This window comes from Rutilus rutilus (assembly GCF_951802725.1).
Source record: "Rutilus rutilus genome assembly, chromosome: 19".
NCBI lineage: Eukaryota > Metazoa > Chordata > Actinopteri > Cypriniformes > Leuciscidae > Rutilus > Rutilus rutilus.
In genome coordinates this window covers 35,158,367-35,182,548 of record NC_140232.1, presented here as the reverse complement: position 1 = coordinate 35,182,548, position 24,182 = coordinate 35,158,367, and the positions used below count along the sequence as shown (strand labels likewise).

Below are 24,182 nucleotides of genomic sequence, written 5' to 3'. Positions count from 1 at the left end.
TAATTTAAAGCATTACTTTTCATAAAAAGTAACTAAGTAACACAATTAGTTACTTTTTTTTGGGAGTAACGCAGTATTGTAATGCATTACTTTTAAAGTAAGTTTCCCGACACACGGCACTGATTCAGAGGAAGGAGGAGACGTGAACTCACTTGTTTCCCAGCTCTTTCTCTGTGATCACCACCTCCTGCACGTGCCAGAAACACTCATTCTTCACCTTCTTCTCCTTCGTCAAATGACCCAAGCAAATCCCAACGACCTCTCCCACATTTTTAGAGGAAAACTCGAATGAGTCCGTGGCACCACTGGAACAGAGTCAGATTATGATGCATTAGTAGTCATGCGTTCAGTAATTTACACTGAAAAATAGTTTTAAAGAGTTTTTTTGTAGTGATGACGGAGATAAACCATTTTCCCCCTTTTTTTTATTTTTTATTCTGTGGTAGAAACAAGCTTCCATAATATCTTGCAATTCTGACTTTTTTTAGTTTAAAAAATTTTTTTAAGGCCGAATTGCAATAGCGAGAAAAAAGTCAGAATTGTGAGATAAAAAATAAATAAAAATAAAAAATACCGCTGATTCTACTGAATTTCTGAACTACTGAAGAGCTGAATTTCGCACCACATGACACTACTGTCTTCTGTAGAGCAGCTTTACTGCGAGAGAGGAGAGTTGATCTCCTATTTGATGAAGTTTGTATCATTTATTCTGTTACAATCTGAGTCAGGGGTTTTCAAACTGGGCTCCGGGAAAATTTAGAGAAAAAGCAGTATAAAAAAAATAAATTAATACATTTGATTAAAATAAATAAATAATAAGAAAATCAGTGTAAAATGTAAAAACAAAAAAATAAAAATAAAAATAAGACTATTCCAACTAACAAATAATTTAAATAAAAAAATAAAAATAAAAAAATAAAATTTAATTGAAGTAAAATAAATAATAAATTAATACATTTGAAAATCAGTGTAAAATGTAAAAGCAAATAATTTTTTTATTATTAAACTTACTAAATAAATGGATTTAAATCAATGAAATACTATTTAAACAAATACAAATTTGATTAAAATGTTTGTTTTTTTGGATAAAAAACATCTTCTGCAACTTACAGTTAAAAACACAAGGAAGTCGGCTAATAGAAACTAAATAGTTTGCACATTTATAATATAACATTTTCACAGTATTAATTGGTTCTTTTTACATAAAAATATAAAGCTATCTTTTAGACTTTTAAATCATATTTTTTTATTTTTTGTTGTATAAAGCACTATAGAAATAAAGCTTGAATAGTATCATTGGCTATGTAAACATACCGCAAAAACTTCTTCTTCTTTGAGTTCTCCATCATAAACTCTTTGGATCGGCTTTTCTTCCCCTCCAGGACGATCCACACGTTCTCCTTCGTCTCGGCGTCGTCAGAACTGGCTGTCGTGATCTCGATCTCATATTCTGGAGAGATGTTACAGTGCAAATTCACATGCACAGAATAAACACAACAAGGGTTACGACAACGCTATCTCATATGGAAGAGGATTAGGGCCAAGCAATAATAAAAAAATAAAACCATCTCGAGATTAAAGTCATTATAATGCGAGATTAAACTCGTTAAATTTCGAGAAAAAAAAAGTCGAAATACAATCTTGAGAATAAACTCATTAAATATCGAGAATAAAGTCGTCGTGTTTCGAGAAAAAACTGGTTAAATTTCGAGAAAAAAGTCGAAATACAATCGTGAGAATAAACTCATTAAATATCAAGAATAAAGTCGTCGTGTTTCGAGAAAAAACTGGTTAAATTTCGAGAAAAAAGTCGAAATACAATCGTGAGAATAAACTCATTACATTTAGAGAATAAAGTCGTCGTGTTTCGAGAAAAAACTGGTTAAATTTCGAGAAAAAAGTCGAAATACAATCGTGAGAATAAACTCATTACATTTAGAGAATAAAGTCGTCGTGTTTCGAGAAAAAACTGGTTAAATTTAGAGAAAAAAGTCGAAATACAATCTTGAGAATAAACTCATTAAATATCGAGAATAAAGTCGTTGTATTTCGAGAAAAAACTTGTTAAATCGAGAAAAAAGTAGAAATACAATCGTGAGAATAAACTCATTAAATATCGAAAATAAAGTCGTTGTGTTTAGAGAAAAAACTCGTTAAATTTCGAGAAAAAAGTCGAAATACAATCTTGAGAATAAACTCATTAAATATCGAGAATAAAGTCGTTGGGTTTCGAGAAAAAACTTGTTAAATCGAGAAAAAAGTCAAAATAATTGTGAGAATAAACTCATTACATTTCAAGAATAAAGTCGTTGTATTTCGAGAAAAAAACTCGTTACATTTCGAGAAAAAAGTCGAAATACAATCGTGAGAATAAACTCATTACATTTAGAGAATAAAGTCGTGTTTCGAGAAAAAACTCGTTAAATTTAGAGAAAAAAGTAGAAATACAATCGTGAGAATAAACTCATTAAATATCGAAAATAAAGTCGTTGTGTTTAGAGAAAAAACTCGTTAAATTTAGAGAAAAAAGTCGAAATACAATCTTGAGAATAAACTCATTAAATATCGAGAATAAAGTCGTTGTATTTCGAGAAAAAACTTGTTAAATCGAGAAAAAAGTAGAAATACAATCGTGAGAATAAACTCATTAAATATCGAAAATAAAGTCGTTGTGTTTAGAGAAAAAACTAGTTAAATTTAGAGAAAAAAGTTGAAATACAATCTTGAGAATAAACTCATTAAATATCGAGAATAAAGTCGTTGTATTTCGAGAAAAAACTTGTTAAATCGAGAAAAAAGTAGAAATACAATCGGGAGAATAAACTCATTAAATATCGAAAATAAAGTCGTTGTGTTTAGAGAAAAAACTAGTTAAATTTAGAGAAAAAAGTTGAAATACAATCTTGAGAATAAACTCATTAAATATCGAGAATAAAGTCGTTGGGTTTCGAGAAAAAAATCGAGAAAAAAGTCAAAATAATTGTGAGAATAAACTCATTACATTTCAAGAATAAAGTCGTTGTGTTTCGAGAAAAAACTCGTTACATTTCGAGAAAAAAGTCGAAATAATCGTGAGAATAAACTCATTAAATTTTGAGAATAAAGTCGTTGTGTTTCGAGAAAAAACTCGTTACATTTTGAGAAAAAAGTCGAAATAATCGTGAGAATAAACTCATTAAATTTTGAGAATAAAGTCGTTGTGTTTCGAGAAAAAACTCGTTACATTTCGAGAAAAAAGTCGAAATTATCGTGAGAATAAACTCATTAAATTTTGAGAATAAAGTCGTTGTGTTTCGAGAAAAAAAGTCGAAATGAAATGAAGAATTACGCATTCGATCAGTGTTCATTGCATATACTGATAGAGGACATGACAGTTGGATCACTTAGTCAAGCTATATTTTAGACTTTCTTTCAGTAACAAAGAAATACTATCAACTTTAGCTAATTATGACAGAATAATAATTAGCATACGAACTTTAAAGAGAATTTGCAAGCGGCTAGGTCTTTTTAGAAGAAAAAATCAGTCCAATTTGCGTGATGTACTCGCTTTTGTCCAACATGAAATGACAACCAGTGGACAAATGCAAGGTTATCGCTGGCTTCACCTACGCCCGATTCATCCAGGTTTCGACTTTTTCTCGAAATTTAACACGTTTTTTCTCAAAACACAATGACTTTATTCTCAAAATGTAATGAGTTTATTCTCAAGATTGTATTTCGACTTTTTCTCGAAATTTAACGAGTTTTTTCTCAAAACACAACAACTTTATTCTCAAAATGTAATGAGTTTATTCTCAAGATTGTATTTCGACTTTTTCTCGAAATTTAACGAGTTTTTTCTCAAAACACAACAACTTTTTTCTCTAAATTTAACGAGTTTAATCTCGCATTATAATGACTTTAATCTCGAGATGGTTTTATTTTTTTATTATTGCTTGGCCCTAATCCTCTCCCGTAATCTCACGACTAATTCATACAAGCGATTAAAAGGTGGCGAATTCGTACGATTTGTCTAAACCCACGTGATGGGGAGGTTTAGGGGCGGGGTCAGGTCGGAGGTTTAGGGGCGGGGTCAGGTCATTCGTACGAATTCATACGAATTTGGAAACTCTGAAAATATGTACGATTTAGCAAAAATCGGTACGAATTGGCACGAATTAGCCACCTCGTAAAACTGGTGAGATCAGCTTGGTTACAAATGTCTAAAACACTCTCTCTCTCTCTCTTACTGGTCTTTTCACTGAGATCCAGAATATCATTATTGGCACATGCCAGTTCCCTCATGATCTGCCCGTCGTCTTCGCTCTTGGCCAGCCATCGGTCGCAGGGGAAGCGGAAGGTCTGATCGAGGAGCTCGTCCTTCACGTCGATGAACTCCAGGTGCCATCCGGGCGCGGGACCCTTGTTATCGTGCCAGACTCGAACCTTCGACAGCTCGCCCAGGCTCAGGACGTCCAGGAATCGGAAAACATCCACTTGTTTGCGCTCGAACTTGTTCCTGTTGCTGCTCTCCTTCAGTGCTAGTGTTCCCGTGTCTCCGTTTTCCCCGAACACGATCAGAAACACGTTGGCGTCGGTCCCAGCGGCTGCAGAAACACACAGGACAACGCTTGTGCATTTAATATAACAGAGCAGCGTCTCATGATCTAGCTCATCTCATGATGTTTACGGTTTAATATCTCCACTGAATCTCATTACTGCCTATGAGAGTGTGGAGAGCACTGTTTAGTGTGGGCATAAATTAAATGGTGTCCTTTTGGAGTCTCCAAATGTCATTTTGTGGAAATATGCCTAAATTTACCTGGAAAAAACTTGCAGAAAATACAGTTTTGTGAGAATCATCCTTCAATCTGATGGTTTGCTTGGCTGGACATTGCAAATTATGCCATAATCAACATGCTAAACAAGACAAATGGTGTATGCTTAATTAGTGTGCAATCAATCGTGATTGTTTTTTAAAAATATTTATTTAATATTTATATATTTGTATTAGTTTTACAAAATTTGATCCTTTTTGATTTTTTAATACGTCTATTTTTTATTAATTCTTTATTTAATTCTTTGTTTTAGTTGTTTAGTTGTTGATCAAGTTATACTAAATGAAAATAAGAAATTGCCTTGGCAACTAGCTGAAATAAAATAATAAAATAAATGTATTTATATATATATATATATATATATATATATATATATATATATATATATATATATATATATATATATATATATATATATATATATATATATATATATATATATATATATATATATATATATTGACCTTGGTTCAGAAATTCATTAAAACTCCTAAGTTTTGAAAGAAATGACCAATAAAACATTCCTTCAGGCTACATTAGCAGTCTTTTCATTCGCTTTCTTTCTCATTTATCAATTTTATTCATCAATGACACAGTAAAATTAATGGTAACATTTTAATATAAGGTTCCATTAGTTAACATAACTTTTTATATCTTTGTTAAAGTTACTTAATAATATTAACAGAGGCAACCTTTTTATTTTGATAATATATTTGTAAATGTTGAAATGTACATTACCAGTTCGTTAACAAACGTATTTAACTAATGCTGAACAATGGACCCTTACTGTACAGTGTTACATTAATATCATAATGGTTGTTTATAATATTAGTGATGTTTTCTGCTTCATATGGAAGTTTGTTTCCACCATGGAATAAAAAATAAAAAGGTAATTCTGCCTTTTGAATCCTTTTTTTTCCTCGCAATTCAAAATGTGAGAATTGTGAGATAAAAGCCTTTTTAATTTCTTTAATTCTGTGAGGGAAACAAGCTTAGGATCCAGTCAGTCCCGCATGCGTCGTGTGAACTCCACCTACCAGTAAGGTCACTGGTTTTAACCTGAATGATGTAGGTGGTCCTCTCCACCATCTCCTCGTCGTCCACCACGGCCGGGAGTTCACACACCTTCGTCCTCTTGGGGCCTTTGGTCTTGGAGAGCCATTCCTCGTACGTGAAGACGTACACCTCCTCCGTGGTCAGGTTTCTCATGATCATCTGGGTCATGTGACAGGAACCAGAAGGATTACAGGTGTAGCCCTTAATGAGTTTCATTCACTTTGTTGTGATTAACCTGATTAAAAAGACTCACAGCTTTGGGCCATGTCTACACTAATACGCTTCAGTTTGAAAACGCATCTTTTTCTCTCCGTTTTGTCCTTCCGTCACACTGAGACGCCGTTTATATTGATGAAAGCGAAGCTTTTTGAAAAGTGGATGAATTTGAAAACGGTGTTTTGGTGTTGTAGTGTGGACTGTGAAAACTGAGGTATGTAGAAACGATGAGGTAAGTTTAGTCATGTGACGCATGTTCGTGTTTATATCAGTATTGTGCCTGTTATGTGCCGTTCACTTTCACACTGTTGCTAAAATATGTGACTTCACACACTCTTCACATCACAGTCCTGCAAAGATGACAGAATTTACTCACATTTGCTGTCCTGCAGTAAAACATGAGAACAGTTTTAGCGTTTCAGACCAAACATACAAACTCGAAAAATTTGAATATCGCGCAAAAGCTCATGTACTTCAGTAATTCACCTTAAAAGGTGAAACTAATATATTATATAGACTCATTACATGCAAAGTGAGATATTTCAAGCCTTTATTTATTATAACTTTGATGATTATGTCTTACAGCTTATGCAAACCCTAAATTCAAAATCTCAGAAATGTTGAAAATTTGCATAAGCTGTAAGCCATAATCATCAAAGTTATAACAAATAAAGGCTTGAAATATCTCACTTTGCATGTAATGAGTCTATATAATATGTTAGTTTCACCTTTTAAGTTGAATTACTGAAATACATGAGCTTTTGCACGATATTCAAATTTTTCGAGTTTCACCTGTATAATAGTGAGTGAGCGCGACCTGGACGATCAGTGAATGCTGAGATATTCTGCTAAATAAAATGATCCTGTCAGAAGAATTGCGCGATAACTTTATTATAGATTTTTCCGTCTGTATCATCTCAGTGAGCTTCTGTGAGGGTTCACGCTAGAGATGCGCGGATGGGCTATTATTTCATCCGCAACCGCATCACAAAATTCATCATCCGTCCGCCATCCACCCGCACCAACGTTTTTGACCAATTTTCAAAACCGCACCCGCCCGCCATCCGCTGATTTGTGTATACATATATTTTTCATTTGATTGGTTCAACCGCCCGCCACCCGCCCGAATTTAATTAAAATATTATTTTTCGTCACGTCATCCGCCCAATCCGCGGTTTATCCGCGGAGTCCGCGGCTGTAACCGCCAACCGCGCATCTCTAGTTCACGCACGTGCAGTGAATTAGGTGAATAAACGCCTGAAACGCTAATGTGGACGGAGAGCGTTTTTAAATGAAAACACCGTTTTCAAATGTATCGGGATTAATGTAGACGAAGCCTTGGATACGAGCGTCTTGAGATTCATTGGATGCTCGTATCACAGACTGACCTTATCAAGGAACCAATCAGGACGGCTCCCTGTCCCGTCGATGCGGACTCGAAGCTTTTTCAGGGGCGCGATGTCATCGATCTCCAGGTTAAATGTGTCTTCCTGTCCTCTTTCAAACCTACGAGAGACACACATGACGTGTGTTTAAAAAGACAATTAAAGAGCTTACAAAATAAGTGTTTAGAACAACAACTAACATTCAGTAATATTATCAATTTATGCACTGATCAGATGAGAACAAAACATTTTTCATAATTGATGAACTTTGCAACATTGAACCTGTTATTAAACTGAATTTTGCATAATTGATGAATTGTGCAAAATTGCACCTGTTATTAAACTGAACAGATATTTTTATAATTGATGAGTTTGCAAAATTGACCCTATTATTGAACTGAATTGAATCAACATTTAACTGAATTAAACTGAATTATGACACTATTGTCTTCTGTAGAGCTGCTTTATAGTTGAATTTGTTTCATAATTGATTCATTTTGCAACATTTACGCAGTTTTTTTCCTGTTAAAGCTGCTTTGAATCAACCTGTATTGTATAAAGTGCTGTAGAAATAACTTGATTTGTGTGTCTTTCTCCAGTGTGTTTCGTGCGTGTGAGAACTAATCATTTGGATGATGGTGAATGGGTACCTGTCCTCATTTTTCATAAGGAGCATCTCCTCCGTGCTCCCATTGGCCCCGAACACAGTTATGAATATGTTGGTGTCTGTTCCAGCGTTCTGAGTGTCACCCGTGACGACCGTCACTTCATAAACCACCTGAACAACAGCGAGAACATGAGACGTAACAGACCTGCAATCTTCACAAAGAGATCACTTCACCTTTCCCGTTCTGCACACACACACACACTCACACACACACACTCACACACACACACCAGTCATTCACCAGAGTGACGACTGCATTCTACAAGCAAATCAACTCCTGAAAAATGCAGCAAGTGACAATTTACAAAAATGAAATGCATTGTTTATGGAACCGATCTGAACAACTGGCTGTTAACTCCTTCCCTGCCATTGACGGAATTTTCCAGCGATCCGTGTTTTCACTGTTATACAGTAGGTGGCGCTGTTACGCATGAAAGAGTACAGAATATCCGGATCAAAACACAGGTGAAGGAGGAGCAGAAACAAGCGATAGGAGCATGTAAAATAACGTGATCATCAAATATTAAACAGAATAAATCTGCTTATCATGAATCTTGGACAAAAATTTAATTTTCTCTCAGCCTTTTGTTCTAAATGTTTTTTAAGAAACCACACTCAAGCGTTGATAAAAAAAGAATGCATGAAGCTATAGAATAATGTTTTTGTTGTTCTTTCTTTTGATATATTGCATGTTCAGATATTCATACAACATAATATTCCATAAAAGTGATCAAAAATGCTGCCACTCGCTGGAAACTTAATTATTTTTTAGAACATTCTGGCAGGGAAAGAGTTAATGAAGCATTTAAACGCCTTTTTGAATGTGCAAGAAAAAACGTTATTTTAATTTTTAGTTTTATTAATATTTTTAAATAGCTTTTATCTTTATATTTTTAGTTTTCATGTTAATTTTAATTACATTTTTTGTAATTTCATTATGTGCTTTTGACATTTTATTATTATTTTTTTCAAATAATTTTTATTTCCCGTTTTAGTTTCATTTATTTATTTCCAGTTAACAATTTTAGAGCTTCAACTTAAACTTATTTCAGTTATTGCCAAGGCAACATTTCTAATTGATTAATATTTATATTTTATGTTATTTCAGCTTGAACAGAAATGTTTTAATAGTTTTTAATTAATTACTGATAATAATTGTGTTGCCAGATCTCGCTACAAAAAAAGCAAAAAAGAACAAGCCCATAATAAGCCAAAATAAATTCAAATGCTCTATATAACTCTATAAAGTTGATTGTTTTATGAGTGTTTTGGACTTTGCTTATAACGACGGTGCTTTAGTTAAAATGTCACGCAATTCTGACTTCATAACGAGCAAATGCAACTTTATATCACACAATTAATTCTGACTTTATAACATGCAATTGCTATTTTTTATATCACACAATTCTGACTTTATATCTCCCAATTGTACATTATAAAGTCAGAATTGCCAGATATAAATTCGCAATTGTAAGATAAAAAGTCGCAATTATTTTCTAAAATGTTTTATTCTGTGGCGGAAACGAGCTTAAAACTGCAGTATTTTTAGATGCTGTAGAATAAAAAATAGCACATGGAAAAGCACAGAATGCCAGGACGTTGCTATGGTTACAGCGGTGTCAATCATCCCAGTTTCTGGAGCGAGACGGAACGATCATTTAAACGTCCATCCTTAAATGCGGTCGTCACTCCTGAAACTGTGTTTGCGACCCCGAGAGTCACACACACACTTCACGGGCGCCTGCACCTTTCGGATGATGCTGATGGTTGTGGCGTCCAGTATGTTGAAGACTCGGGCCGTCAGACCGTCTCCTCTGTCTTTGGCCAGCCAGCACTTGCACAGAAAGTTGTACTGAATCCCTTTCGTGGGAACGCCCACCGAGAGCTCATCCACCAGCCAGCAGCTTTCCGGAGTCGCTCCGTTGTGGCCCAGCTGAAAACGGGAACACAGAAAGATCCGACAAATCTCCTTTATTTGCTCACGATGTAAATCAGGTCATGCAAACACGCTCTGAATTTCTGCAGCCATGATCACTAGATGATGTCTGGGGTTTATTTACAGAAATTAATACTTTTATTCATCAAATTAAATTGATCATCATCATAAATGTCATCAGTGACATTTATAATGTTACAAAAGATTCTATTTCAAATAAACGCTGTTCTTTTGAACTTTCTATTAAAATAAAATGTATGAGGTGTTATTGAACAGAATTGAATTTGTTTCATAATTGATGAATTTTGCAACATTGACCCTGTTATTGAACAGAATTGAATTTGTTTGATAATTGATGAATTTTGCAACATTGACCCTGTTATTGAACAGAATTGAATCTGTTTGATAATTGATGAATTTTGCAACATTGACCCTGTTATTGAACAGAATTGAATCTGTTTGATAATTGATGAATTTTGCAACATTGACTGTTATTGAACAGAATTGAATTTGTTTGATAATTGATGAATTTTGCAACATTGACCCTGTTATTGAACAGAATTGAATCTGTTTGATAATTGATGAATTTTGCAACATTGACCCTGTTATTGAACAGAATTGAATTTGTTTAGTAATTCATGTACCAGCATAACATGTACGCTGTTATTTTCCTGTTGAAGCTGCTTTGAATCAACCTGTATTATATAAAGTGCTGTAGAAATAACTTGTAATATTTATTAGAAAACAGCTGTTTTACATTGCAATAATATTTCGCTGTTTTTCCTGTATTTTTGATACAGAAGAGACTCTTAGACACAGTAAAGATCATCATAATAACGCTATTGTGACCGAGTCTCACCTCGACTCTCTTGATCTCGCCCACGTCGAGTCCGTAGCTCATGAAATGCTCCATTCCTCCGCTGGCGAAGCACTTCTTCCCGTCGGGCAGATCCAGCCAGATCCGCTCCGTCTCCAGATCGCTGGGTCCCATGATGATCACGTAGACCCGACTGCTGGTGCTGGCGTCGCGATCGGCTCCCGTCGACACCGTGAAGTGGTACGGGATCACTGTCGAAACAACAACACACAGCGTCTGAGACAAGGATGAAGATTTCATTTGGACATTTGTGGGGACATAAAAGCAGAAGAAAAAACTTTATTGTTGAGGGGGGATTGACATTAAATTCTGGGGGATTGACATTAAAGGTGACATTAAAGGTGACATATTATGCCCCTTTTCACAAGATGTGATATAAATCTATGGTGTCCTCAGAATGTGTCTGTGGAATTTCAGCTCAAAATCCCCCAGATCATTTATTACAGCTTGTCAAATGTGCCCTTTTTTGGGTGTGAGCTGCTGCTCCGCCTCCGTTCAGAAGAGGGCGGAGCCTTCACATGAGTTTCGGATGAGTATAACATGAGTATAACTCCGGCAATAACAAAACAGGCGAAGGATGTAGGTTTGATTTGGACATTGGTGGGGATATAAAAAGCACAAGAAAAACACTTTATTTAGGGATTGACATTAAAGGCGCGAACTGTTTTGAACGATTGAGTTCGATTTGGTGAACTGGTTCGACCGGTTCACTAAAAAGAACCGGTTCAAAAGAACGATTCGCTCATGAACCGGACATCACTACCGTTGACACGTCGCAGAGCAATATGGGTCAAGTCAAGTCAAGTCACATTTATTTATACAGCGCTTTTTACAGCACAGAGTTTCACAGCAGCTTTACAGAGATAACAGGAGAATAATGCAGAGTTTGTTTCCAGAAGAAAATAGCGTCACAGTCCAGCTTAAGGAAGTTCAGTGATGGTTCATTTCCATTGTAAAAAAGTTATTAATTTAGTTCATTTATATATATATATATATATATAGCCGCTCTGGAGTAAACAGTCAGTTCCTGTATAATATTGTCAATGCAGGAGATCAATACTATTGTTGAATATTAAATTAAATGTTAAATTTAACGTCATATGTGTTGGGGTGCGTGTTCGGTTGCTCAAACGCTCGAGTTTTATTCCGTTTTCCAACCGTACGTTGGTTAAGAATGAAAATGGCAAGAATTTAATCACACTTCTATTATTGAATCCAGCATATCATCAGCGCTCGGATTCGCTTCCGTGGTGCTGTCAAGTCGTTGAGGGAAACTAAATGCTATTGGCTATTTGAAAAGGGGGAGGAGCCATTCAATATGTCCCACCTTAACTTCCTGTTTCAGTGGAAATTACATCAACGCATCAAACAAAGCTGTGCGTTCCAAGGCACTTCAGTGGGGCTTTAAGGTTTTTAGTCTATATTGACTACTCAAGTATTTGAAGGATGAGCATCGAGCTCATTGGCTACTGATACGGCAGGAACCAATCAGCTGCGCCCTATAGATAACGATGTGATTATGAACAGGTGAGTAAAAGGACCTATTAGTCTGCAGCATCTAGAGTTTCATGCCAGAACTTTGTTTTTGTTTCATAATTGATGAATTTTGCAACATTGAACCTGTTACTGAACAGAATTGAATTTGTTTCATAATTGATGAATTTTGAACTGAATTAGTTTCATAATTGATGAATTTTGCAACATTGAACCTGTTACTGAACTGAATTTGTTTCATAATTAAGGCATTTTGCAACATTTATACTGTTATTGAACTGAATTGAATTTGTTAATCAATTCTGTAATATTATAAGTTAAAGGTAAAGATGACAAGGAGGCAGTCTAACAGAGATTTACCTTTACCTTTACTGTGTTGTTTTTAAGTTTGCTTAAACTTTCTCATTAAACTGAAGTGTGCACGTAGACTATGTTTCAAACACTTACTTTACTGGAAAGAGCGCAGATTTCTTACGTATTTACTTTGACTTCTCTGGGAATGTCAACGGTATGACCCATTTCAGATGTTTCCAAAATTACAACAACAGTGGTTACAAATATAATGCTATAAATATATACAGGGTATATCATGATTTATTAAATACAGCGTATTGCAGAATCTGCTCATATCTGGCTTACTTGAACACACACGTCACTACACAACAAATTACAGTGTGCTCGTTCATTTGCATTGAAGCAATAGTGAAGATTAAAAAGCATTTGGTGAACAGAAGAGACATTGTTATTTTCCAACATCCCAATTTTTTTTTTAATGTTCTTATTGATCCGTCCACATTAAACACATTTTGGTGAAAAAAAAAGGAAGAGGATGAAAGAAGGGAGGAGATGCTGGATGACAGGATTTTTTTTTATAAGAAATGAATGTATAAATGAATGTATGAAATTCAAATGATATATTTAGGCTAAGCTGTATATATATATAGGCTATGGCTAGTTATAGTTTGGTATAGTTATAGTTAAACTAGTTATAGTTTCTTTTTTCTTTTGGCTAGTAGAAGTTCTGAATGGCCGGTAACTTAAACATTTAGTAGCCAAATTGGCCGGTGAGTGAAAAAGTTTATTTCAAACCCTGTATATATATATATATATGATATATATTTATCAAAATGATTGCTAAGGACAATTCAGTATCGCTGCATATTGGTCGGGACGTGTCATTCTACGCCCTTGGTCTGAGAGCTGCACACACACTTCAGAGACGGCAGAGAAACGAGTGCATGAACTCACTCGGACCCTCGTCCATTATCACAGCCTTCTTCTTCTTCTTCTTCTTGTTCATGTTGCCGTCCAGCCCTGCTTTAGAGTTCTGCATGCTCTTCTTCACGTTCTGAGAGTTCCTCTCGCCCTCGTAGCCCTGGATATACAACAGCGATGTGTGGATTAAAGATGTGTTTTACATGTGTGAAGCAAAAAAAAAAAGTTAATATTTTCACTCAGAGGCTCCATAAGACTTTGTTTTGGATGAAGTTCAGGCCGAGTCCTTTTCTTTTGTTAATCAATCATTTCTTTTTAATTATGGTGTCATTTAACAATGGTGTCGTCTGTACGCGGAAAACTTCTCCGTTTTAAGCACATCGTTGTCGTGAAAACGTACGCTTAGTGTAAAGAAAAATTATGTTAATTCAAACAGAAACAAGATTATTTTTCTCACCCCATTGGCAGATAATTTAGCTTGTTTTAAGCAACAACTCTCTTAATTTTGATTTATTTGCCTAGAAAACAAGACATAATATCTCATGTAATTTTACTCATCTAGTAAATGCATCTTGATTTAAGAATTTTTTGATATTTGGACTGGAAACAAGACAAAAATACTAAGTAAGAAAAGCAGAATCTGAGCAATAATAACCCTAACCTGAGCTGACAGCTGTATTTTTATTGACTAATGTTTACAAAGATTAATAAATACTGTAATAAATGTATTGATCATCATTCATTAATGTTAATGCATTAACTAAACAGCCACTAATGGGACCTTACTATACAGTAAAACGGTAATAAAACAATATTTTTTTATTATAAAAATGGTAATAAAACAGGTAAAATCGTTAAGACTTCACAGATGATTTGTGGTTTTGTTAGTGTGTGTAATAATCCAGCAGAATCTGAGCTTGTGATGAATGTGTTTGGTCTCAGTGTGATTGATGAAGAATGATAATCACACCTTGACGAAGAAGGTCCTCTCGATGCGCTTGTCCTCCTTCTTCCTGGAGAGCCAGCGTTCGCACAGGAACATGTAAACCTCTTCCGTGTCCGTGTCCACCAGCTCCACCTGATCCAGGTACCAGTCGGCCCCGGCCCCGGAGTCGTCGTGCCGGATCCGGATCTTAAACACCAGACCCAGATCCACCGCCTCAATGCTGAACTTATCCACCTATACACACACAACTGAGTGAATCTGGAGCCAGGATGATTCTCAGCTGGGAAACCTTAATTCAGAGTCTTCTAGAACATGTTCACCAAACCGCAAAACATGAGGTTCTTCCTCAGTGTTTCTGTCTCGTTCTCCAGCTCAAATATCTAAACATTCTTAAATCAAGAGACATTTACTGGAGAAGAGAAATGACTGAAGATATTAAGACTGAAAAATGCATCAAAATGAAGTGAGTTTGTGATTAAAACAAGAACAAATATCTGACAATGGAGTCAGAAAAATAAACTTAATTCAAAGTGAAAACGGTATTATTTCTCAGACTCCATTGGGATATTGTTCTTGTTTTAAACACAAACTCACTTCATTTTGAAGTGTGTGTGTGAGTGTGTGTGTGTGTGTGTGTGTGTGTGTGTGTGTGTGTGTTAGTGAGTGTGAGTGAGTGTGTGAGTGAGTGTGAGTGAGTGTGAGTGTGTGTGTGTGTGTGTGTTAGTGAGTGTGAGTGAGTGTGTGAGTGAGTGTGAGTGAGTGTGTGTACATATATACACACAGTAGTGTCTAAAATCTATGTGGGAATGTTTGTTTTTAATGACCCTAAAAGTTCGATCAAACCATGAAAATATGAGGACATATTTTATATATTTAGTTTTTTGATATTTTAAATATGAGGAAAGAACAAAACACTAAACTTGGTTGAGGTATTTATCTGACAACATTATTTGGCAAACTACAGCTACAGGTTTTATTTCACTGTGCCAAAAAAAAGCATTTGAAACAAAGCAAACACTGACTACAACATAATCAGTTATTAATATTTCATTGGTTCTCTGCATTGTTTTTGCATGTGTTCATAATTTCTTCCGGACAAAAGTGATTCTGTCATGTTTCATTGCATTATTATCGCAAATAAAACAGTCAACTCCAGGCACGACTATGCCGTATGACTGCAAAATCTTGAACAGATTATGAATAATAACTCAGTTTCAGGACTCACGGCTCCTCTCTCAAACTTGTTGCTGCTGCTCTCAGACTTGCTGAGCTTTCGTTCTCCGGTGTCTCCCAGATCCCCGTACACCGTCAGGAAGACGTTAGCATCGGTTCCGGCGCCGTACATGTCGCCCGTCCTCACCGTTACTGTGTACGTGTGAGCTGAAGGGAGAGGCAGAACACACACACACACACACACACACACACACACACACACACACACACACACACACACACACACACACACACACACACACACACACACAATGAACAACATTCTGCCTCAGTAACACAATAACTCAGCCTCAGTTACTACTTCATTAAGAGGAGCTGTCAATCACAGCTGTCAATCATGACGTCACATTCCCATTTTTATAGAATCATATAACTAACTAAGACCAAACTTATTTCTAAAAACACTTAAACGTAAACCAGCATGATAAACACTACCTAAAATGACGGAAAACATCTTTGGGAAAAAATTATTTGAAGTGTAATTTGATTGTTTAGTTTCCATCGCATCCCATTAGACTACATGGGGAGGGCGGGGCTTATGACTTATACTGGGACCAGCCACCAGGGGGCGATCGAGGCGCTTCGGCTTCACTTTTCAGCACTTGTGCTGCACGCTTGATTAAAACTAGAGTGAAGAAATGAGAGCTGGTAGTAAAGTGTCAGTGATGACGTACTCTCGAGAGCGTCCTCCACCTCGATCTCGCTGTGTTTGAGCGTGCCGTCTCTCAGAAGCTTCTCCGTGATGATGTCCGACGGCACCAGCTCTCTCACCGTCTCCCCATCGTCCTCGGACCTGGCCAGCCAGCGCTCGCAGGGGAAGATGGTGGTCTCCGAACCCTGGACAAACACACCGCTCACAACGCTGATCTTCTCTAATACTGATAGATATAACCTGATCATCTTAAAGGAGTAGTTCACCCAAAAATAAAAATGAGCCCATGATTTACTCAGTTTATGTGCACGTCTTCTTATCGGAGAAAACAATGATCCACCTCAGTATGTTTTTAATGCACATTTATGAGCGTTTCCATCCAGCAATGTCCCAAATTTGCATAAAAATAGGCGGGTGGAAGCGTAGCCTAACTTAAGTTACCTTTCCTTTTCTTAAAAGTCTTCTGATTTCCACTCTGTCCAGATGCCAGCCGGGGTTCGTCCCCTTGTTATCGTGTCCGATGCGGATCTTCTCGATGATGTCTCCAATGTCTTCCAGCTTCGCAGAGAGACACAGAACAACACCGACTGAGACTTAATCATAATGGACAACTAGATAAAAAAAAGTTTGTAGACAAGCTTTAAGTTGGCTTGAGAATGCAGCCAGAAAGTTTGAAGTAGTTTTAGTTTTACTTAAGTAGAAGTTTCAAAAGGCAGAATTTTTAAGAGAGAGATAGATAGATGCTAGGGTGGTTGCTAGGGTGTTGCTATGCGCTTAGTAGGGTGTTCTGGGTGGTTTCAAGGGTGTTGCTAAGCGGTTGCTAGGGTACTTGGGGTGGTGGCTAAGGTGCTGCTATGCGGTTGCTAGGGTGTTGCTATACGGTTGCTAAGGTATTCTGAGTGGTTGTTAGGTGAGTGGTTGCTAGGGTGTTGCTTTGCGGTTGCTAGGTATTCTGAGTGGTTGCTAGGGTGTTGCTATGTGTTTGCTAGGATACTGGGGTGGTTGCTAGTGTGTTGCTATGTGGTTGCTAAGGAGTTGCTATGCAGTAGGGTGCTCAGGGTGGTATTTATGGTATATTACTGGTATTTACTATAAATTATTTATCCGTGCACATCATAATTATTGTGTTAAATTGATGTTCCTGGTGATCTTGAATCAGAATAAGATCCTCTTGCAGCATCTCTTCTCTTCTCTGATGATGTGGGCGGGGCAACCTGTCACTCACATGAGATCCACCAATAGCAAACCACAACCATCCAATCAATTCCCCACAGACAAAATCAAGCCCCGCCCACATTTGTTCTTGTTCCACGTTTCACTCGGATATACGACTCAATAGGGAAGAAAAGACCTGCTCAACTTTAACACTGATGGTAGACGCTCACCTCCACTATGAACATGTCTTCTGCTGATCTCTCAAATGCCAAGCGTCTCTCTCTCTTGTTGACGCACAGGTACTTCTGCTGCGTTGCTAGGCCCTTCTGACCGTACAGGACTATGAAGACGTTCGCGTCCGTCCCCGCGGCGAAGACGTCGCTCGTGAAGGTGGTTATCTCATAGGGAACGACTACAGGTGAAGGACAGGGTGAACAAAAACACATATTCAAATAAATCTATTTATTCATTTTTCAGACTTAATATCTTCAGTCAACGTATCTTGGTTTAGGAATGTTTAGATATTTGTGCTGGAAAACAAGACAGAAACACTGAGGAAAAAAGTAGGGTTGGGAATCGAAAATCGATTCCAATTCTAGAATCCAATACTTGAGATCAGGAATCAGATACTTGTTATAAAATGTAAATTTCGATTCCTCTTATCGACTCCTTTGTGTGCATTTCAATATGACTTTAAACCAGTCAAGCACTGGACGACTCACAGAAAATGTGCTTTTAATGTGATTTTAAACCATTCAACTGTTTTCTGTGCTGCAGGCGCGTGTAACAGTATATTGGACCCGTTTAGCTCTTAAAGTGACAGCAGCCTAATATTCCTGCTGCCGTCTCTAGTAACACTAATCAAACAACAGAAGACAAAGAGAAAAGAACTTGTTCTTGACTGAATTAACTTATGTAACTATTGTAATGTATATTTTATTTATAAAGTGCAGTGTTATTTTTTCATTTGATTAGATTCTGTACCGGAATAATGAAAATCTTAAAACACTGTTAATTTCAATCGTATATTTGTTCAGCTGTATTTATTTGTTGTGACTGCTAATTTTTAATTTGTTCTTTTTTAATTACTGAGTGTTTACTTGTCTTAAATAATGCTTGAAATGTGTTTTAGTTCGGCTAGTTTTTTTTTCGATGGTATTTTTAAACCACATGCAAAAGTTCCTTTGCGTAAGTGTTTATAGCCCATTGATTTTTGTTCATGATATTCAGCTACAATTTAATGTTTTGCAATAAGACTAAATGTGAATGATATCTTAGGGGTTTTATTACCATATTGGAACCGAAATTAGGAATCGATAAGAATCGATAAGCAGAATCGTTAAAATTCAAACGATACTCAATCCTAGAAGAAAGTCATTTTTTGCAGTGCATCTGTTTCTAATAGGGGTGTCACAATATATCGCAATACAAAAACACAACAATATGTATCGTGGATAGTTCACCCAAAATAAAAATTACTGTTTTACAAAAATTACACAGTTTACAGAGTTTTAGTGTCAGAACTACATTAAACTACTATATATACTGTTGATTATAATGTATAATAATTCAATGGGGGAATAATTCTGTTTTCAGCTTCAGAATCATGAATATTTTTATTCTGGCGTCTCTATTGTCCTGTTCGTTGGGTTTCCAAGTCCAAACCAATTAATCTACACACCCAATGTAATACCAAATCTAGCATTTTAATCAACAGTTAATTTTTTGTTACCCTTTTATCAAATGTCTCGGAGTATCGCAATAATATCGTATTGTGAGTTCAGTATCGTGACATGTATCGAACTGTGACATGAGGGTATCGTTACACCCCTAGTTTCTAATCAGCTAAACAGTGTTAATGGAAGCAAAGGACGAGTAAATTAATCTCTTTCTCGTCTCTCACATGGCGTGTAAAGCTCAGTCTGCAGCTCGGCGGGATACAGATCTCGGACGACGGCTCCGTCATCTTCTCCTCGGTCCAGCCAGCGTCCGCATGGGAAGCGAAGTCTCTGTCCTTGAGAAGGAGCGTCAATCTCCACCCAGTCCAGGAACCAACCCGCCGAGCCTCCTGAAAAACACACACATCCGTGATACCGGCCGGCATGTTCCCGGGATACTCCAGTCATGCTTTAGCCAGAAGTGCAAAGAGTAATATGTATATATAAAAGCACTATTTCATTTAATTTGATATATTAAACAATATTATTGATCTCCTGCATTGACATCATTATATGAGAACTGAACTGAGCTGTGTTTTCTCCAGAGCGGCTATATATATATATAAATGAACTAAATTAATAACTTTTTTACAATGGAAATGAACCATCACTGAACTTACTTAAGCTGGACTGTGACGCTATTTTCTTCTAGACACAAACTTTGTTGCATTATTTTCCTGTTATCTCTGTAAAGCTGCTGTGAAACTCTCTGTGTTGTGAAAAACGCTATATAAATAAATGTGACTTGACTTGACATTTGTTAAAGTGGATTTAAGATGCAGATGGAAGACCAGTCAGTGCAAATATAACGGGTCCATACACATAATATTTCAGATGATATCTTCAGCTTAAATTCTTAATTTGATCTCAGTTTATCCTCACTGTTGTCTAGGAACGTTAGAGGTTCATTCGTGATGTATTTCCTGTGTGTTGATGATGTACAACAAGAACAACAGTGGCCATTCAGAGCGTTTCTGTAAAGATGCCAGGCAAACTAACACCAGGCGGGTGACGAACGGTTGCAAGCACTCGAGCGAATCCTGTCTGATTCAATCCCAGCTGTCACTCTCTCCTCAAGTCCTGCTGGGAGGTTCGTATTTACGAGTTGGGAAGTCAGAGCAAGATGGCGGAGCACCTTCTCTTAAAGGGCTCCTTGATTATGATTTGACTTTTCTAACTTTAGTTAGTGTGTAATGTTGCTGTTTGAGTATAAACAACATCTGCAAAGTTACGACGCAAACACAGTTTAATGCAAAGGGAGATTTTCTTTTACAGTAATCGCTCTTTAAGGACTACAACAAACAGCTGGTAGGAACTACAACGAGCTTCTTCCTGGGTTGGTGACATCACAAACCCTAACATTTACATAAACCCCGCCCCCGGGAACACAGAGATGAGGCCATGTTGGGCTGCTTTAGAGAAGAGGAAGAGTTGCTGTCACTGTTTTTTACACCCCGGAAAAAGTGTTAAAATATATTTTGAACACTGTTCCTGAAGATTATGACCTCAACGTTTGTCTGTGCGCTGCACATTTTACAGAGAACAGCTTCCAGAAGAGAGTATATGCAGGCCATACGCACAAAAGCTTCTCCTGAGAGACGGAGCCGTTCCAAATATGTCGGGACAATCTGTTGTTTATGGATCAAAACTTGTAAGCATGTCTCATCAATTGTAATTGTGTTTTCTATTGACAGTTTCAATTATAAGCTTTATGTAGTTGCTACTATAACTATGATGTAAACGAACACCGCTCGCCTGCTAACTAACATTACAGTATTGATGTAGTGTTTACTGGAGCTTTTGTAAGAATGTTCACCGGCCCTTAGGAAAATTAACCATGATTCTGTGATTACTGTTTGTATTACCATAGTTTTCTGATAAATATGACTAAATGGTGGATAGCATTAGAGAAGAAATATTAGATATTTCTATATCTTTCTTATATTTCTATAAGAAAATTACATAAAAAAACATACCACTCTGAAACGTCCTGTGAAATCCATTCAGCACGATCCTCTTGTTTGTTAACATTGTCAGGGTCTGAATCGGGCTCGAAATGGTTTGGAATTGACGCCATGGTTAATATTTACATCTGAGCAGAGCTAGCGGTTATGAAGGGACAGGACATTTCCCCGAACACACGCTAAGTGCTGTCAATCACAACACACTGGGCCAGCTAACCAATCACAGCACATTTCGTATTTCGGAAGGAAGAGCTTCAGCGAAAACTACGCGTTCAACCAGACTGGGGAGAGAGGAGCTGTAATAATGTAAAATATGTGAAAAATAATGCGTTTTTTGAACAATCAAGCATGAAAACATGTTCTAGTACACCCCAAAAACTAAATCAAGACTTCGTAAAAGGGCGTAATACGACTTCTTTTAATAACTACACAAGTTTTTCCAACTCTACTTCTAGAAAATGAAGAACAAAGAATGTGCATCAGGTGTGTTTTGCTTTAATTAACTTATGAAGCCACTGCAAACTTTATCGTTACATATTATATTGATGCACTGATTTTATCTTTTGTGCAGGCAATTCGTTTATTTTGCTGTAAATAAAAAAGCCTGAGAATGTAATTTGTTAAAAACCTATAAGTAACACATGTTTCTCACTAACCCTTCCCAAGCTTCCCACTGGTATTTCTGACTTTGTGGAGGAGTTCGTGTTCGATCAACTCATAAACACGATCTTTCCGACATGACATGAACGCACCATCATGTGCTGTCGCTCACGTGTCACTCACCTCCTTCATCATGGCCGATCCTCAGTTTCTGGAGTTCTCCGAGATCTACGGCCTCCACGGTGAACTCGTCGATCATTCCCTTCTCAAACTTGTTTTTGTGTGATTTAGAGGCTTTCAGGTTGATGATTCCTGTTCATTTAATGTGAGAAGAAACCGAGAAAAGCCATTTAAATGATCAGAGGACGGTGTGAGGAACAGTTTCAGTATTTAACAGAAGCGTGTGTTTCGTCACCTGTGTCGTCATTCTCTCCAAACAGGATCGCAAACACATTGGCGTCTGTTCCTGCGTGTTTCTTCTCTCCTGTCTTGATCCTCAGCGTGTATGTTGTCGACATCGCTACAAACAAAAAATACGGAGAAGAAATAAAAAATTAAATAATGATCACTTAGTCAGATAGACAAAACTGATCACAGTTAATTATATTTGCAGTTGATAAATATGATTTCTGTCTTGTTTTCCAAAACAAATATCTTGATTTTTCTTCTGGGAACACGTCACAATCTCCTCATTTAAATAATTAATATGCGGGATAAAGGGGCGCGGCCTGGTTGAGTTAGTTAGTAGTGTGTTGAAACTAGTGGTTATGGTAATTAGGGGCGGGAAATTTCCCAAACACATTCAAAGCGCTCGACCAATCACAACACACTGCTCCAGCCGACCAATCAGAGCACAGTGTGCTTTTCAGAAGGAGGGGCTTCATAGAGACAGGAAGTAAACAGAGCGTTACTGACAGACTGGGAAGAGAGGAGCCGCAACAATGGAGAATATGGGGAAATAATGCATGATTAGTAAAGCCAAAAAACTATTTCTTTCACCTTTCTGCTCCAATCCCAGTGTGGCCCCGGACTCCTCCTCGTCCTCGTCCTTCCTCATGAAGGCCTCATCCACAGGGACGAGCTCTCGGGCAATCTGACCATCATCTTCATCAACCGCTAACCAGCGATTACAGGGGAAGTAATACCTGCAGCGTAACCCGATATGAAGCTGTGAGACGCGTTCATGGCCGTTCTGTGTATCGTGACCAGGGTTTAAAATGAACATCCGCAAACCCGCCGAATGCGGGTAAAAATCAACTGTGGCGGGAAACGCTGTCAGATCACGGGCCAATTTGGCGTGTTACTCACTTTGCTGGGGAAGTTCGTGTAAGCCAAATCTGCACAGATTTAGCGCAAATACTCGTGAGTCATCATGATTTATTAAATACAGCGTATTGCGCAGAATCTGCTCATATCTGACTTGAACACACACGTCACTACACAACTAATAACAGCGCGCTTGTTCATTTGCATTGAAGCAATAGTGAAGATTAAAAAGCATTTGGTGAACAGAAGAGACATTGTTCTTTTCCAACATCCTACATTTTTTTTATGTTCTTTGTACTGTATTGATCTTTCCACATAAAACACACTTTTGGTGAAAAGGATGAGGATGAAAGAGGAAAGGAGGAGATGCTGGATGACAGGATTTTGTTTGAATATATACACACTATATATATATATATAGGGCCTTATTTTAACGATCTGAAACGCAAGTATCAAGCGCGAAACGCAAGTAACTTTGTGGGCAGATCTCAGGTGCTGTTGCTATTATACCGGCGGGATAAATGACTCTTGCGCCCGACGCAAATCTAAAATGTGTTGGTCTGAAGTAGCTTCATTACTCATAGGTGTGGTTTGGGGGTAACGTGAAATAAAGCAATCAGAGCGACATCTCACATTCCCTTTAAGAGCAGGTGTGCTTGTTCCATGGCGGATTGCTATTATAACGGCGGATTTGCCAGGAGCGGTTCACAGCCGAGGAGACCGGCGTTCTCGTCAGGGCCATTAAAACACAGAGAAGTGACATTGGGGATGGAGAAACACACACAAATTAGCTTCGGTTAAACAGGCGTATAATAATTTGGGTAAATGTGTAAGCTAGATTTATGCCTATTTTTTCACATCTTCATGGACACAACAATGATTTCCCTCGTGTGGAATATTTTTCCTTGTAATAATGTATGGTTTTCTAAAAATGAGAACTGCTGTATCTGTGTAGATGAGAGAAGCAAAGTGTGTGTGCGTTGTG

The 24,182-nt window shown here is 37.1% G+C and overlaps 1 protein-coding gene across 1 annotated transcript in view; it reads right to left on the bottom strand.

Moving 5' to 3' along the window:
- The window catches only part of loxhd1b (lipoxygenase homology PLAT domains 1b), a gene marked incomplete at its 5' end in the record, with an annotated part of 52,759 nt that overhangs the window by 2,505 nt on the left and 26,072 nt on the right, over positions 1-24,182 (bottom strand). Inside the window, 18 exons of the mRNA XM_084390294.1 lie at positions 153-305; positions 1,315-1,450; positions 4,230-4,586; positions 5,855-6,032; positions 7,478-7,595; positions 8,125-8,252; positions 9,889-10,074; positions 10,937-11,145; positions 13,697-13,823; positions 14,634-14,843; positions 15,835-15,989; positions 16,517-16,679; positions 16,936-17,052; positions 17,880-18,061; positions 19,553-19,717; positions 22,115-22,243; positions 22,347-22,451; positions 22,931-23,076. Of these exons, the coding sequence (XP_084246420.1) occupies positions 153-305; positions 1,315-1,450; positions 4,230-4,586; positions 5,855-6,032; positions 7,478-7,595; positions 8,125-8,252; positions 9,889-10,074; positions 10,937-11,145; positions 13,697-13,823; positions 14,634-14,843; positions 15,835-15,989; positions 16,517-16,679; positions 16,936-17,052; positions 17,880-18,061; positions 19,553-19,717; positions 22,115-22,243; positions 22,347-22,451; positions 22,931-23,076 (2,964 nt within the window). The remainder of the gene's footprint in view (positions 1-152; positions 306-1,314; positions 1,451-4,229; positions 4,587-5,854; positions 6,033-7,477; positions 7,596-8,124; positions 8,253-9,888; positions 10,075-10,936; positions 11,146-13,696; positions 13,824-14,633; positions 14,844-15,834; positions 15,990-16,516; positions 16,680-16,935; positions 17,053-17,879; positions 18,062-19,552; positions 19,718-22,114; positions 22,244-22,346; positions 22,452-22,930; positions 23,077-24,182) is intronic.